The 15,933-nt window shown below is 41.1% G+C and overlaps 1 protein-coding gene across 11 annotated transcripts in view; it reads left to right on the forward strand.

The window, feature by feature from the left end:
* The window catches only part of RhoGEF2 (Rho guanine nucleotide exchange factor 2), a 141,256-nt gene that overhangs the window by 24,473 nt on the left and 100,850 nt on the right, over positions 1–15,933 (forward strand). For 8 of the 11 annotated variants that reach the window (XM_087360928.1, XM_087360929.1, XM_087360931.1 and 5 more), the window contains 10 exons: positions 6,800–7,051; positions 10,114–10,207; positions 11,433–11,641; positions 11,942–12,076; positions 12,389–12,502; positions 12,621–12,719; positions 13,357–13,449; positions 14,042–14,235; positions 14,946–15,129; positions 15,657–15,768. In XM_087360928.1, coding sequence (XP_087217054.1) covers positions 6,800–7,051; positions 10,114–10,207; positions 11,433–11,641; positions 11,942–12,076; positions 12,389–12,502; positions 12,621–12,719; positions 13,357–13,449; positions 14,042–14,235; positions 14,946–15,129; positions 15,657–15,768 — 1,486 coding nt within the window. Of the gene's footprint in view, positions 1–2,435; positions 2,553–6,799; positions 7,052–10,113; positions 10,208–11,432; positions 11,642–11,941; positions 12,077–12,388; positions 12,503–12,620; positions 12,720–13,356; positions 13,450–14,041; positions 14,236–14,945; positions 15,130–15,656; positions 15,769–15,933 lie in introns of those variants that run through there. The other 3 variants (XM_087360938.1, XM_087360939.1, XM_087360933.1) reach the window with 3 other exon arrangements.

A 15,933-nucleotide genomic window follows, 5' to 3' on the forward strand; every position in this document is an offset into this window, starting at 1 on the left:
GTCTTCGAGTTAATTGCCTCGAACGCCGAAAGAATGCGCTTGAACCTATTTAATATCCGAACACTTTTCCACAGTCCCAGCTGTTTCAGCCCACGTGGACATGTAGGGCCCTTATAGGGGAACCTGATTCCACTCCGGGTGCCACACCCGTTGGAGACTTACGGTAGAAAACTTATTTTTTCGTGATCACGTCGCTTTATACCTCACGGCTTTATTTATCGTATGGAACAGTTCGGAATACGACGGGGAAAATTGTGATCAGCTGTTTGAAATGTGGTCTAGCGGTTAGAACGCTGGCCTTGTAATCCTGGGGTGTCGGGTTCGAATTTATAACTTGCGTTGGGCAAGGCCGTGGTCTAGGCAACACGGAGTTTTCCTCCGTGGCATCCCAACAACTACTCCATTCACACACAGAAGAAGGCAATGGCAAACCACTTCTGGATCATCTGCCAAGAACGTATATGAACAGGTCCCAGTCCGAGAAAAGGATGGAAGGATCCTGTTCATATGGACCTGTCGTCAGACAGAACACTAAATAATAATAATAAAATAATAATAGTTTGAAATGTGTGTTGGCAGTTGACCAGCGATGTTGAGGGAATTTTTTTTTAAAAAAAAGATTTCTAAACCCGGTCACATATTTTATGTGTCCCAGTCATAAAATTACATCGACGGTAAATCGCAAGATTCAGGGCTGAATTTCACGACGTTTTCCCAGGAACATGGCGGTAATGTCGTAATTTAAAAAAAAAATCATTTAGGCTACCCTGGAATGGAATTATTAAGACGGAAGTGTTCAGGTTTTCCTCCAAGTCGTTCTGTTTTCCTTAGCTAATCGTCGTTCCGCCATTGATCCACGAAGTGCGCGGTATCTCTGACCAAGGAACACGTGTCCGTCGTACCCCCAGTCCTGGCTTCGTCTCTGGGCCTGTGCTCGGCTGATCTCCGAACAAAGCCGACTGCATAATCTCTATTCCAGAAGAACTTATATCACTGCGTCCCTAATTAAATACGCGTATAGAGAGAGAGAGAGAGAGAGAGAGAGAGTAATTAATTCTACACATTGCATTAATAGTCGTCGTGTGCTCAATACCATAATTACTGTAATAAACCAGTTTAATGCACAAGACCAAAACAGCGAAGGAATTCTTTAATTAGGCCTTACGAGCTTTACTTAGTAAAGTGCGAGTTCTTTTTGAAGCAGGAAAAAGTAAGTTTCAGGTCACATTTCTGCGTTGTCTCTCCGTGTTCACTCCGAGGTACGTAATAGGACCGTTCTTTGGGGGATTCGATAGAGTTTACCGGACTAACGCGTTCTTAATAGGCACGTATCAATTTCCAACCCCGGATGCAGCCTCCCAGCGCTGTTTTACTGAACTCGTTTATGTATACAAGTGGCCCGCGTGTTAGAAAAATGATTATGACTCATTTTATCGATAGTCGCAGAATGGAAAACATTGCTCAGACTTTTTTGTTGTTAATTTTAATGAAACTTGACTGCTAATGTGTGACGCCTTCGGCCTCGGATTGTGAGATCGGATTTCTCTGTCGCTGGGAGTAGACACGCGTTGAAAGCTAATTGACATTTTAACCCTTTGAAGCCGAAGATCGTCTGAATATTATTTATGAATCCAGTCCGTACCGCGAAGAAAACACTACACCTCACCATTACGAAAATCAGCTGGTTAACCCTTTGAAGCCGAAGCTCGTCTTCATAATATTTACGAATCCAGACCGTACCGCGAAGAAAACACTTCACTTAACCATTAGAAGTCGAATCAGGCGGTACCACATAAGATTTAACAAAAGAACATCCCGGTCAAAGCCTTAATTTGTATTATTATTAATCAAGGAAGTTATGTCAGGTCACAGGACACTGAAGCCGCTCCAGAGAGACTTACAACTAACTAAATGGCTTAGCGAACCCTAAGGTTCATCACCGAATTAACCAAAGCCCTCCACCTCGAAATGTGCGTTCAGAATCCGTTTCCTTTTCAGGGGAAATCCAATTGGTTTAAATGGATTTTTGAAGTGGAATCCTCAACACAAGAAATGCTCTTGTTAGTTAGTGACGTAGGCGAAACTCAGTTTCGTCCTGTCTACTGTACCCAGCAGGTGAAGGCTCTGCGTCCTTTATGCCGTAGATCCAGTGGTTTAACCTCTGTTTAGTTTGTTAACGAGACGACTTCGAAGAAGGCGGTCGACCATGTTCGTATTTGCCTCCGCGAGAACCCGAAAGTGTCCCAAGGAAACACGAAAGTCGTCTAATTTGCAAAATGGTGGCAGCTGATCGTTCACGGTACTTGGAGGTTTCGCAACGAGTCGAGCCTTTAACCCGGGATGGGTTATCTCGTGTGTGGTGTTCTTCCCAGCGTGCCGAGTGTTTTGTGACGCACGGAGGCACAGCTGAACACACACACACACACTCGGTCATGGTGGTCTGGTGCTCATCGTGTTCAGTCTAGTTCCCCAGTAGCCTACATGCTCCACTGTTCTACTCTGCAATCAAAAGGATCTCTATTTCGTCTGACATCGATCAGTTTCCTCATTTGGTGAGTAGAATTTGTACTTCTCTCGTTCGTCGCTAGGGCTATTGGTTTTTTTCCGGACGAAGACTGATTAAGCCCTACGTACTTATTTTATTTTATTTTATTATTATTTATTTAGTGTTCAGTCTGAGGACAGGTCCATATGAACAGGATCCTTCCATCCTTTTCTCGGACTGGGACCTGTTCATATACGTTCTTGGCAGATGATCCAGAAGTGGTTTGCCATTGCCTTCTTCTGTGTGTGAATGGAGTAATTGTTGGGATGCCACGGAGAAACCGGGGAAGCCCCCGGAGGAAAACTCCGTGTTGCCTAGACCACGGGCCTTGCCCAACACAAGTTATAAATTAGGGCACCGCCGGGAATCGAACCTGAGACCCCAGGATTACAAGGCCAGCGTTCTAACCGCTAGACCACCGTGGCTATAAGCCCTGTTTAGAGTTAAAATGTCCGAATTATGTTAGGTCCCCCTGCACGACCTGCAACTGTCGTAACATATCGGACCATGTTATGTCACGTGTTAGTATTGTCGCCTTCGAATTATATTAAATTTGTAGGATTTGTTGTTGTCACAGTGGTAAGTACGAAAATGGCCGTCTTCTGGGTTGTAGCGCCGTTGTAGAAGTTTCAGAGGTCCATGCCGCCTCCATCATCAGTGCGATAAGTTACTCGTAAAAAAAAATTACGTGAATTTTGAAGTGGCGCGTAAAGTTTTATTCAGAAGTGTAATAGGATAAGGTAAAAATGTAAATGTTTTTCTTTTTTGACCGTGAGTGAACATTATTTCGCTTCGATTCGTTGTTTACGTATAACAGAACGTAAAAATTAATCCCTTAGCGGCGACTGAAAATTATGGCAAAGATTCCGCTGTCTGGATGAACGAAATTGTTCTCGGAGAGAGAATTGAGGTTAGGTTTAAGGCATAATGATAACTGTGTTTGCCTCCCGATCTGAATTTTGTTTATTTGTTTAGAATGGTTCTCGGAATAAAGTGCAATTCTTTTACCCCCCCCCCCCCCCCCCCCTGAAACATTAACGGATTGAACTTTGGAGCTGTGACGTGTTGTCATTTCTTCGAGGTATGAGCTGTATTTTGAAATCCTGATGCATATTTCACGGGGGTAGTCGAGAAGGCTTAAATATACGCGTCACGTTTTCAAGGTCCGTTGTCTCTCCGTTAGGAACTTAACGCGTTGAAATGTAGTTTGTACTGCGATATAGCTGCTTGGACTTTCCGAGGTCAGTTCGTTGTTCTGTGTCTATAAAGCGATAAGCGATCTAGAAGCACGAAGCTCAAAGCTAAAATGTCTATTGCCCCTTTATAAATACAACTACAAGGAGTTACTGACCGCAGGGCAAAGTCGAGCACGAATATGATTAGTGACTTTCGTTTGACGTAGTTTTTACCACAAAGATCATGGCTGTCGTCTGGGTTGTGGCGCCGTGTAGTCTGGTAGAAGTTTATCAACGTTTCATAGTTCCTTGCAGTCTTCATGACGATGGAGGCAGCAAGGACATCATTGGTGACTACACAACCCAGAAGACTGCTTGAGAACGTCGCTCAGAGCTTGTCTCTGGTTACAATACAGTCCGCAGGCCAGGAGAAAATCCCTGATAGGAATTCGTTAAACGCGCATGCGCAAGATTACGTCATCGGTCATTTGATCGAAGACAGGAATCGATAGTTTTTAGACCTCGATTATTGTGTTTTATCACTGCCGTCCGAAGACTTCAAAGAATGTGATTAAGAATAGAGAAAATGCATTTTAGTTCGCAAAATCAAGTTTGTTTCGTGACTGGATGAATTAGACGTAATGAAATCACATCTCACGCCCTGCTCCACGCGAAGTCTTTCCACTCCAATCGATACCTGAAACTCGAGGTGACTTTGTTAAACCTGTCTCGTTTCATTTGTTTCATCTTCTGTTTGCAAGAGTTGCCGGCGTGGTGCTAGCATCTGCCAATAATCGACTAGTTGAGCGTTTTAAATCTACCGCACCCATCTTTTGTTGTGGTGTTACGCGGATTAGGTCGTAATGTTTTTGTTCTTAATCTTATTAATTCGTTGCGAGTGTTATAATTTTGTGTGTGGTTGTTGAGTACCGTTGTAATGTTCGCTCAGTTGATGTTTTAATACTCTCTATTCTGCCGGTCGGAATGCGTTAAAAATATAAGCTGAGATCGTGCTGCCATCTCTCAGTGGTGTTTAGAACTATACTTACGTCGAAAAAATAAATCGAGAGCAGCTGAACGAATTTAAATTAAATTTGTTACGGAGATCATGCAATCGGAGGCTGTTCGAAATTTTCAGTTTTTAACATCCGATATCCACGTGATGGATGCATGTACTTTTGAGGTTACGAAAATAATCGTCCGCGGTTACGCCATTACCATTAATTGCCCGCGCTCCTATCGGTGGTCATCTGAACTAATTGATATCGCATCTGTCGGATGGGATATGAAAAATAGCTCTAGAACGTTTGTGTACTTAGTAGAGTACGTCTTTATAGTTTTGTAAATCTCTCTGCTACAATAGTATTTTAACAGATATGAATGTTACGAGTTACCAGTGATGCTTTACGTCATATATCACGCTAATGTTTGTCAGCACCTAACCTCTTTTCAAGACCTGCAGGCAGTAACTTTGCTGACGGTACACAAATGTACACACCATGTTTGGTGGTTAGTACTCTGTTACGTAGTGGAGCACATTATTGTGTTATAAAGTGGAGAACTTTTTTCGTTCTATCTTTCGAAGTTAGTAGATGAAGTCTTGCTGGGATACACGGGCCACAGGCAGTGAATGTAATGTAATATCTTAAAACTCGGCCATGTTTGCGTCTTTATAATTTATGGATCACCCAGTACTCTATTCGTGAACAGTGTGTGAGTTGTATTGACTGTTTATTAAGCCTACAGCCTAGTGTTGATGACAGTTGCATAACATGTCAAGTATTGTCATTCTGTGTTGTACGTTGTGAATTAAATGTGTATTGGAAAAGTATTGTCACAGATGTTGATGTCGTCTAATGTAATTTTACGTAAGTTTTGGGTTCATTTGAGATGTTCCGCTGATTTGCCTGGGTAACTTAGTGTTCGTTTCCAGTAACAGAATCTCACAGCTATGGTGATTTGTGTCTGCATATAACAATAATAGCTTAATTCTGTTTTTTATTTTTAAAATCTCTTGTTGCTCCCCCCCTCTCCCCCTTTAGTGTTCTAGTATTTGTTCAGGTGTTAATGTGTGTTTTTGTACTGCAGATTCACTGTGCTGCTGACGTATTTTAACGAATATCGCGTAATTAATTAAATTCTAAAGTTTTTTTTGGGGGGGGAACGTGGAATTGTTCGTTTTGATAGTTTATGTTTATGCAAAGTATAAAATTTGGAGTTTGAATTCAATTTCATGGGAATGATCGTACATAAACCAGATTTTTTTTTAGTATTTTTGCTCTGTTAATGATTCTTTGAAGGTTCATTCCGAACTCTGATTCCGTGGCACTTTGCTGCAGAGACTCGAAATAACACCTTTTTTTGTATATTGATACAGATAGAAGTCGTATGGGATTAATAAAATAAGCAAATAGGTTTATTACAATACAAATTGCGGTCCTGAATGAAAAGTTTCTTTAAAATATTGTATCGTTCCTCGTTTGAGTAAGTCTTTCCGATGAATGATGATAGAGTTATTTATTTCACGTATCACAAGGTATTATTCTGTTTTATGCTCAGCTGGTTTAAGCCACTCAGTAACTGGGGAGTAACTGACCGGTGAGATGTCTGTATTTATCAAAATCTACCGATGATAGTTGTATTTAATATTTAAAGTTTTTACAGATAACTTGAGATTGTTTAACCACAGTGAATTAGAGTTCAATAGTAATAATAATAAGTCTCAACGTCGAAGATTCTTACCCAAGAGCAGTTTATGATTGGTTCTTACCGGATTAGGATAGCGTATGTTACGTTCCCATTAAATAGAGTTCAAGGTCTGGGGGTCATTGTAATAACACTTTTCGACAACCTGAAATGTATTCAGTAGTTCGAGAATCTCCGACGTGTGTTGAAAATATCGCGGCTGTCCGAAACAAAGATTTCTGTGTTTAGTTTCCCTCAGATGTGTGAACGAGTAATGAAGTTCTGATCTGAGATACGTCTCACCGTCGAGCAGCCACCGTGCCCCTCTGCAGTACATCGTTAACAGTGTGTGTCTGCCGTTCTAACATTGTGGCTCTCTGTTTTTCTCTTGCAGTATTCCTTGTCCCTGCTTTCCCACTCTCCATCTACACTGAGTACAAGTGGTAACATTGACAACCAGGAGCCAGAGATTCCACCGCCTTTACCTTCCCGGAATCATCCCGCGTTGTCCCCGATTCAGACCCCCGGTGGTCCGCCTCCGCTACCCCCACGTCAGTACTGTCCTCACTTGCATTGTACTGAAGGTGGTGAGTCTATGGGCGTAGAGAATCACCATAACCTGCATTTGTCATCGACTAACCATTACGTAAGTAACAGCACTGCCTCAGGTACCCACAGGTTTTTCTAGTAGTTTGTCTGCTCGCTTTGTGGTTACGCCCTTCTTGCTTTCGTATCTAGCTAATGATCACACCCCTTCCTGGCTGTATCGATCTTATATCCAACACCCCCCCCAATCCCACCCCTTTTAGCTGTGCGTCGAGTGTTAAAACTGTATTGTCTGCGAGTGGGAAGCAGATTTGGAAATAAAACAGGTGGGGATCAAGAAGGATTTGTTTGCAGGAGGATGTTAATCTTTGCAGGATGTAGATGGCTAACATTTTACAATATTCACATGCGCACTTATACATGATTTTGTAACAGATGAAATGGGATTGGATTAAAAAATTGCTGAGGGATGAAACAATTTTGGGTGTTGATACGAGGGGACTGGACGTCATTTGTTTAAAACGACTTCCGGAAAGCCCGTGGTTTCGGTTAGAACAGCGGCACAAAGATGCTTAATCCAACTTTGACATTCCAGTGAAATTAATTGATCTGATTCCAAAGTGGTTGCTTTATCTGCGTTGATTTCTGACTTCTAAGTTGGAATGTCGTACGAGGAAGGCCCCCAAGGAAACCAAAAAAAAACCATTCGAATAGGAATTGAATGGGATGCAATAAGATGTTTATTATGAGAGGAAAACTGACTTGTTCCTCCTTTTATACACAGTCATCCGATAAAAATATAATTTATCCTTGTTTTTTTAGTATGAACCAAAACACTCAAATCTTTACGCGGCGATTGGGTGGAAAGTTTAAAGTTGGGCTCACGGTAGATCACCCCTCTTTGCCCCTCACCAGTGCTGGCGTAAAAGTTGAAGTAAATTTAATTGTGCGATGTAGCAGCGTCTTAAAGTGCCAGGTGTTGTCGCAAAATAATGTTTACGATGTCGAGGGCAGAAGAAACAACTGTTGTGGAGGGTATCTGTAACTTTATAATAGTACATAGTTTTATAATTATTAAGTTTTAGCTTAATCTCATTTCTTAGAGGAAAGCACGTACCAACTTTCGTACAAACTTTTCTTTCTCCCCTCTTAATTTTACCAAGAAACAATCTTCAGAGCAATTGTACGCTGACCAAGTCTGTTCAAGGTACCATGGATTTTTTCAACACGCACTTGAGCACCCATGGTTCATCTTCCCTTTGCCGTAGAGATGAAATAATATCTTAGTGCCATCCGCACTTCTCACTGCCTTTTTACCAATGTGCACAGACGTAGACCATTTGTCGTCATAAACACTCGTTTCTTTCTGTACTGAAATTCCTTACTCTGTGATCAGCCTGGCTTTGTATTTAAACTGAAGTGTGTTTGCGTATTTTATGTTCGCTACTCGGTGTGTTCAGAAAACACTTTCATTGCAGAAGATTTTACTAACCAGATAAAACAACATTGAAACATATGGTAATTGTAATTTTTTCCAACAAAAATATTGGAATTTTATCTGTCGCAGTTTCCGACTTATTTATGGTAATGTTTTTATTTTTTAACTAGTTCTGCCCCCCCCCCCCCCCCCCCCCCCCAGTATTAGGTTCATATACTGTAACCGCCACCCGGCTGCTTTCTCGAGGTGGTCTCTCTCCCCCCCCCCCCCCCCCGAGCAGGTTATCTTTAATAAAAATGTTCTTGGTGTACATTATTTTTGAAACTGAATGTAGCCGGCGAATTTAAAATGGTACGACGTTGATCGTAATGCTTGAACGTTACATTCGTCTTGCCAGAGGCATTCGTGAATGAGGGTGCTTCATCAAAGAATTTTGCCTGAAGTTAAACGGCGAAATTATTTTCCTGCGAGATTGGCGGCTTGCACAGAGGAACCGTGTTTGGATCTGACTGTAAATTTGGCCAGAGTATTTAAAGCGTGCGTTCGGATACATTTTATATTTAACAGTTTTTAAGTGTGCACTGAGATGGTTTAAGAGGTTTCAAGAATTACAGTACATTAAATTTGTTGTTGTAACTTTTCTTGTTATAAGATTTCTATTTCTAGTTAGGTCATGTTTCAAATCCATTCTTCTTCTCCAGCCTCTTACGCCCATCTTATCAGACTCCACGTCTTCGATCCACCGGAGTTTCGGTCTTCCTTTCTTTCCGAATCCGCTAGGTTCTATTAAAGAACTGACGTTCGGTCGTGTAGTTACAGTGTATCTGCTGGCAATGATATAGCCTCTTTATTTGAAATAAGAGTTTTGGAATCTTGTGGCTTTATACCTTGATATAAATATTAAATGATAGTAATTAGTAAAAAAGAAGGAAAAGACGCTTCCTTATACAGTAAAACCCCTCAAGATGGACACCCCTATATCTTGGACACCCCTTTTGTTGTAAATTGAACACCCCTTTTGTTGTAAGTTGGACACCCCTTTTGTTGTAAGTTGGACACCCCTTTTGTTGTAAGTTGGACAGCTTCATGAGCTTAACTTCGATGCTTTTCAATGAAACTTTTTCAGTTACATATTTTGTTATTTTGAATTTCTGACTGATGAATGCCTCCTCTCTGGAGGATTGTCTTACGGACATTGAACCCATCATTGGAATGGATTGCAAGTGTTTAACTATGAACCCTTAACTGGACTACAGGATCGCAGAAGACGCAGTTTTAACTCCGCTTGCATTTGAGTTCAGACTGCGTTAACAGAAATGGAATTTTTGTTTTTTGCGATGGGGAAGCGAAAATTGGTGGAATTAACTTTAGAAAATGTTATTGAGGCTGGGGTGTAATGTGCAATGCATGGGAGCGGACTTCAAAAGATTATTATTAATATTAATTGTCATTAATTCTTAATTCAAGTAAGCCTACAGTAGTTGTAAATAGATTTTATTGTCGTTAGACCACAATCTGATTTTTCTCTTTCCCTCTATCTTGGACACCTCTGTAAGTTGGACACATTTTTGTGGAGCCCAGAGTGTCCAACTTAGAGAGGTTTTACTGTAAAAGAATCTTATATATTGCTTATGTACATGCTTTTCTCGCTTACGTGATATTAGGAGAGTAGACGAGCAGTGTTGCTCGATGGTACGCTTTAATTTTTGCACCAAATGTTTTAGGCTGTGAATCCACAAGTGTCGGCCCTTCACACACACCACAGAACTAAGTCTAGCCCAGATCCACTCGGCATCCAGAATATGTCTCTCGCAGAAGGTAAGATTGCGTCTGGGCTTCTGTCGGTAAATGGCAATTAGAAACGCCGATTAAAGTAAGTGGCGTGGGTTTGACAGCGTCTGTATCCAAGTGACATGAGCGAGTCAGGAATTAGAAGTAGCGTGTGGCGTAATGGGGGGGATTTGCCTGGCATCGTGTGCTGTGCGAGTGGGCTAGAATGTTCTCACACGGTAATTATATGAATTACGATGCTTGATAAAGCCACAGTTATTTTGATTCTCATTCTTCTAGTCGTGAAACTTTACGTTCACGGTTTAATATATCTGTACATGCCGTGTTTCAAAATTATTGAAGAAATTTTGTATTGTTCCTATTCAGCTGTTGTATATAATGTATATTTCAGTTCTGAGCTATTTAAGTTCAGATTCTCTAAGATAGTGTAATTGCGTCATATTGTGAATATTCTAACAATTATTTATTTTAATCCGTCTTATCACAATATTTAAAATTCTTTAATGTTTCTTTCAATCTTCTACTTACAGACCGATATGTACATCTGATAAAATTTAAGAAAAGACAACACCTCGCCCAAAATTGAAAAACAAATGGCATGAAAACATCACCAAAATGGAATCATATTTGAGTTTTAAGTTCGTAAATATTTTACACCTGATGATGGTTTTATAAAAACTGAAACATGTTGTGTAAAATGTTCCAAAATATAAATCGATCAATCGATATGGAACATCAATGATATTTTATTATCTTAATTATAAGAAATTTTAAATATTGTGATAAGACGGATTAAAATAAATAATTGTTCAGATTCTCTGTCTGCGCATGTGCTCCCGTGACTATATCGATGTTATTTGACTGTTTAAGATTGAAAATCATATAAATGTAGGCACTCTGTGTGTGAACCACTTTCTGGAACACCGTGTAGTACGAGCAACGAGGCTAGAAGACCAGTAGTAGCCTATTACAATGGAAAATGACAAGACTATTACTACTATTTTATAATGACTGCCAATACCATAGCTGCTACTGGTGCCTCCATCACTGACGCCTCCTCGATGCATCGAACATAAATTGTAGAACGTGTCGCTGTCAGATGTTGCTCCATCCGTGAAGTCAACCAATAGTTAAATTAAAAAAAAAAGCATGTAATGCTGAAGTCTTAAGAGAGGAGACGGGTATTCACTTCGGAAGTCACTTTTGTTTGCGTTACTCGTAACTGAATAAAATCTTTTGTTTCCTTCTTCAGCGTCAAAATGTTTGATTGCATCCGAATCGATGTCAGACCTGTCATTTGGTCCGAGACGAATGAAAGGAGGAAGCACCTGGGATGTGGATTCGCCAAGAGTTACGCCTCCGGGGACACCACCGCCTCCTTATGGAGGAAGTAACGCAGCAATTAGTGAAGGCTCAGAAACTGTTTCTCAGACGGATGAGGATTCCGCTACGCCCGACGAGGTATGAAATTTTGCGTTCTCTAAATATGTAGTTGTAAGCAGTTTTATATGAATCGTTCGAACTGAACAGTAAATTGATTCGATTTTAGTGAACTGACGCACTATATAGAAAGATACTGGATGTACCTCGTTATATTTCGCTATGACCGTGATGGGGTAGTCGCCCCGTTCCGTAAAGATGAAGGCAGCGGAATCCAGCGTACAGAATTTTATGTAATGAGAGCCGAGACGTATGCTCCAAAACAATAAACTGTGGTTGTTGAGTGGAATAGATGAATTGTGCTTATTTGATTATGTGCAGCACGCTGGTGGTGACGCAGCGTCGCCAGAGGCATCGCCTGTCAAGTCCAATTGTGGTTCCTGTGTAAATACGGCGACTGCGCAGCAGCAGTCGATCATCTCCATGGAGGAAGACGAGATGTCAGATCAGGAAGTTGTGAGTACTTATCTGTTATGCTGTCGGTTTGTCTCCGGTGCAACGCCGAGTGATGAATGCTTCGGCCTAATCGCAGTTCTCAGAATTTAAAAAAAAGGTGTATCGCGCAAGGATTGCCGCATTTTAATTTTGTTTGCAAACATTTCTATGTGTAATTTTTTTTAAAAAAACAATTATGTACGTTTCTGATTCTCGTCGGTAAGGTTGTTGAAAAAAGAGTTCTTCAGATTTTGTGACTCTGCACCAGTTCTCTTTGAAAATGTCGCATCTCGCACGTTCACGTGATTAATTTTTTTTTTTTTTCTTTTCCAGGGCCAGTTGGAAGACCACGGACCGTTCAAAAGTCTTTCGAAGTTATGGGAACATAATGCGCATCTGGCAGTGTTCATGAATTATGTTATATCTAACAGCGATCCCTCCTTTTTGGTATGGAAATATATTTCGTTTAATTTATTTTTAAATTATTATTTTATTTTAAAACTGTTCTTTTCTTATTGACCTGTTCTAGTAATTATGTCAAATATATCTTTTTCTTTGATTTCAGTTGTTTTATTTGGTAACAGATTTGTACAAAGAAGGGAACGCTAAGGAAATGAAGAAATGGGCGTATGAAATTCATTCGAGCTTTCTTGTACCTGGAGCAGTAAGTTTTGGTTTTTTATTGATCGTATGTAGCGTAGGGTCTTACATCGTGTTTCTCTTTTTAATGTGATATTCTAAAACCAGATGTAAAATATTTTTGAGAAAGAAAGGTTTCATATTGAGCCGTTTGGTGATCTCCGCTTTTTTGAAATTGTGTGGTAAAGTAGTTGGCTGTTGTTACAGCTGAGGTTTTTTATGTGTGTTTGTTCTGCCATCTATTGTTAGGTCACAGAATTATTGATTTCTTTTAACGTGTACTCCACACAGTCAAAATGATCGAATAACCTGATGTTGAGAAATGCGTCGGGTGCGAAACTAAAGTAATAGAAGAAGATCGTTCGTTGTCTGATATTTCTATCGCGCGGGGTTTCGATAATTCGTCAGAAAGCTAATATGCGAGCGGAAGGCGGTACGAACAAAGAGGAGATTTAAGGGTGAAATTATGCAGCGGAGTGTGCAGCGAGAGTTAATTTTATAGCGTTCTGTAGTCTAATCAGGTGGTAACCAGTGTTTTATAGGAACTCGCTGCCTCTTTCTTCATACCGTACTATACCATATTTAAGTTATTCTGTATTTACTTGTAAATAGAACTTGTTTGTGTGTGTGATCTAATGTTGTCGGTATTATTTTTCTTGTAGCCGTTGAGGCTGAACAACGTTGACGAGAATGTTGCGAGGGAAATTGATGATGTCTTGTTGAAGGATTCGGAGAAGGAGGAATTTCTCAGGAGGGTAAGCACTGATCCTGTTTTTGTTTTCATACGGCGTTGTTCCCATTTCGTAATACCTGTCTTGATTTCGGGGTGTCCGGAAGTTCTGATTCCGAGGGCGGTCCTCGCGTCTTTAAATTGAAATGAATTTTTAACGAGATTGGAAAGATGACATTGAAATAAATCTGTTTAGTAGGAGATGAAGTCTGATGAGACAGACATTATCATTCCACGTGCCTTTACTTCGTTAAATTTCCGTGGTTTGTGCATAAAGGAATCCTGTGGATTGGCTGGGACGCCGGGTTGTCCCTAGATTTTGTCCGTGCCCCGTGGCGATCGGAAGAAAACAAAATTTCACCCTAGCACTCAAATTTTGGTGTTTTGTCTGTTTTCATTCCATCCGTATACAGTTTTCACAAAATGGAAATGAATTTCCTTGTATGTCCGTGAAATACGTCTGTTAGTAAAAGCTCTTCAGTTCTTTACGTACCGTATGCCGCGTCGTCTGAGTCATATTCTTTCTCTTAACTCTTATGATATTGCGTGATAGAGGCTTTAATCTTTTAGGATCGCTTCGTTCGCTGGAATACACTTTAGTCGCACTTACTTTTCAGATATTTTTCAAAGCTCGTTATAAGGCGAAGGAAGAACTGAATGACCAACTGGCAGATTTCCAGCAAAAGAGGACAGCTGGGCTTGGGACAATATTCGGGCCACCAGAGGCTCAACTCGATGAAAGCATACACGACAAGAATAAGGAAATGAAAATCGTGGAGTCCATTCTGGTACCTAAAATGGAAGGTTATCTGTAAGTAGGAGTTCAAATGACTGATGGAGCCGTCGAGCTTTTTTTTTTTGTCGAAGGGTCGCATTGTTTTTTAGCCGAATTGAAAGGTGTGGGCTTAATGTTGATTCGTTGAGGTTGATGACCTTTAATTTGCTGCGTGTCACAGTCTACCTGGAATTGTGTCGCAGTAGCGTACCTCTAATATATTAACTTCTAGATCTGGCGATTAATTAAAGCGAGGGTGTAGATTGTCATGAAGTTCTCTTGGTGGTAAAGGCGGTGTCCTCGTTTGTGATGCCATGTGGACTCGGTAGATACCTACGTTTGGGAGGAACGTACTGTCTCGCTCTTTAGAGTAACGTCATTTTAATCCCACACCCACGTGCGATAAATTTTAATCATGTAAATCTTAAAAAAAAACACTTATGTAGTGTTATTATTTATTTATTTATGATTATCAAATGTCATTAATTCTTAGAGAAGTTAAAATCATTTGTCTAAGATTTTATCTACACGTTAAGGATAAATTTGAAGCTGCAGTGAACTTTAATCTTTATTGTTTCGCGTGTCGTTGCTAATCGATAGTCGAGCTGGCAGCGGTTTGACTTCCGATTCCCACAAGATAAATGTTGAAATCGAATGGCGGGCGAAATGGAATTCTTGGTTTGATTATGTGGCGCTCGGATGTGTAGCCCAGTCGCGTGTGTAATGAGCGACGTATTCATTTCCAGGGAGGATATGGAGCGAGATAACGTCAATGCCCGTCACTACACGACGGCAGCTGCTCTGGGTACGGTGATGGGCAAAGTGTTTGGGCTGCGCAGTCCACATTCCAGTGCCTTACTTGATCGCTGCCCCACATTTGTTTCCAAAGATAAATCCCTCAAGGCCAAACTTATTGGGAAAACCAGAAAGGTACGTAAAATTACCGTAATTTCGATAGGTCTGTTTACTTTTAACCCATTAACCTTTTATCGTCTGTACAGCACGGTTTTTGGTGTGGTACGTCTGGCTGTGCGCACACTGGCGCGCTGGTAAACCGTAAAGGTCGAAGCCCAGTGGTGATTGCGTGTGTGACGCGCTGTAATGATCATTAAATCTGTATTTTGCCCACAGAGTTTTCTTCTCCTCCTCCTTCTCCTCCTCCTTCTTCGGTCCATGGCCTCCTCAATTCTTCTCTTCCCTTCGGTCCTCTGTTAGGTCCGTCTGTCCGAGGCTTTGATCGAGGTTTCGAAACGTCTTCCTTTTTACGGTGCATTGCGACCAACCCCCAACCTGGAGGACCAGGGTACCTCTCCCCCTCGACCAATCTGGCTACGGAGGCCCTACCAGTAGCTCTTGGGGTCACCGAGGTACTCGGCCCCACCGCCACGACAAGGCGCAGGTACCATTAAGTGGGGTGCAGTTCATTAGAAACAAAGGAATTTTTTGTTTTGTTTCAGGTGACGGTACGCGGTCATCACTTCGTGGCACATCAGTATTATACGGTTACGTACTGCAACCATTGCCAGCTGATAATCTGGGGCATTGGACCTCAGGGATACCAGTGCTCAGGTGCGTGAGGGCGTCTTTGAATGCAAGAGTGTCGCTCTAATGGGGACCTCTTGCGGGGCAAAGGATCTGGAATCCTGAGTCAGTGATTAGTTTGCACTGACATTTTAAATATTTATTAAAATTTAAATTTAATGCAGTTGACTGGATAGCGTTATCTATCATTTA

The sequence above is a fragment of the Zootermopsis nevadensis genome, unplaced genomic scaffold, assembly GCF_977971745.1.
Source record: "Zootermopsis nevadensis isolate Lab colony 2312 unplaced genomic scaffold, Znev_1.0 Znev_ptg000050l, whole genome shotgun sequence".
NCBI classification, from domain to species: Eukaryota; Metazoa; Arthropoda; class Insecta; order Blattodea; family Termopsidae; genus Zootermopsis; species Zootermopsis nevadensis.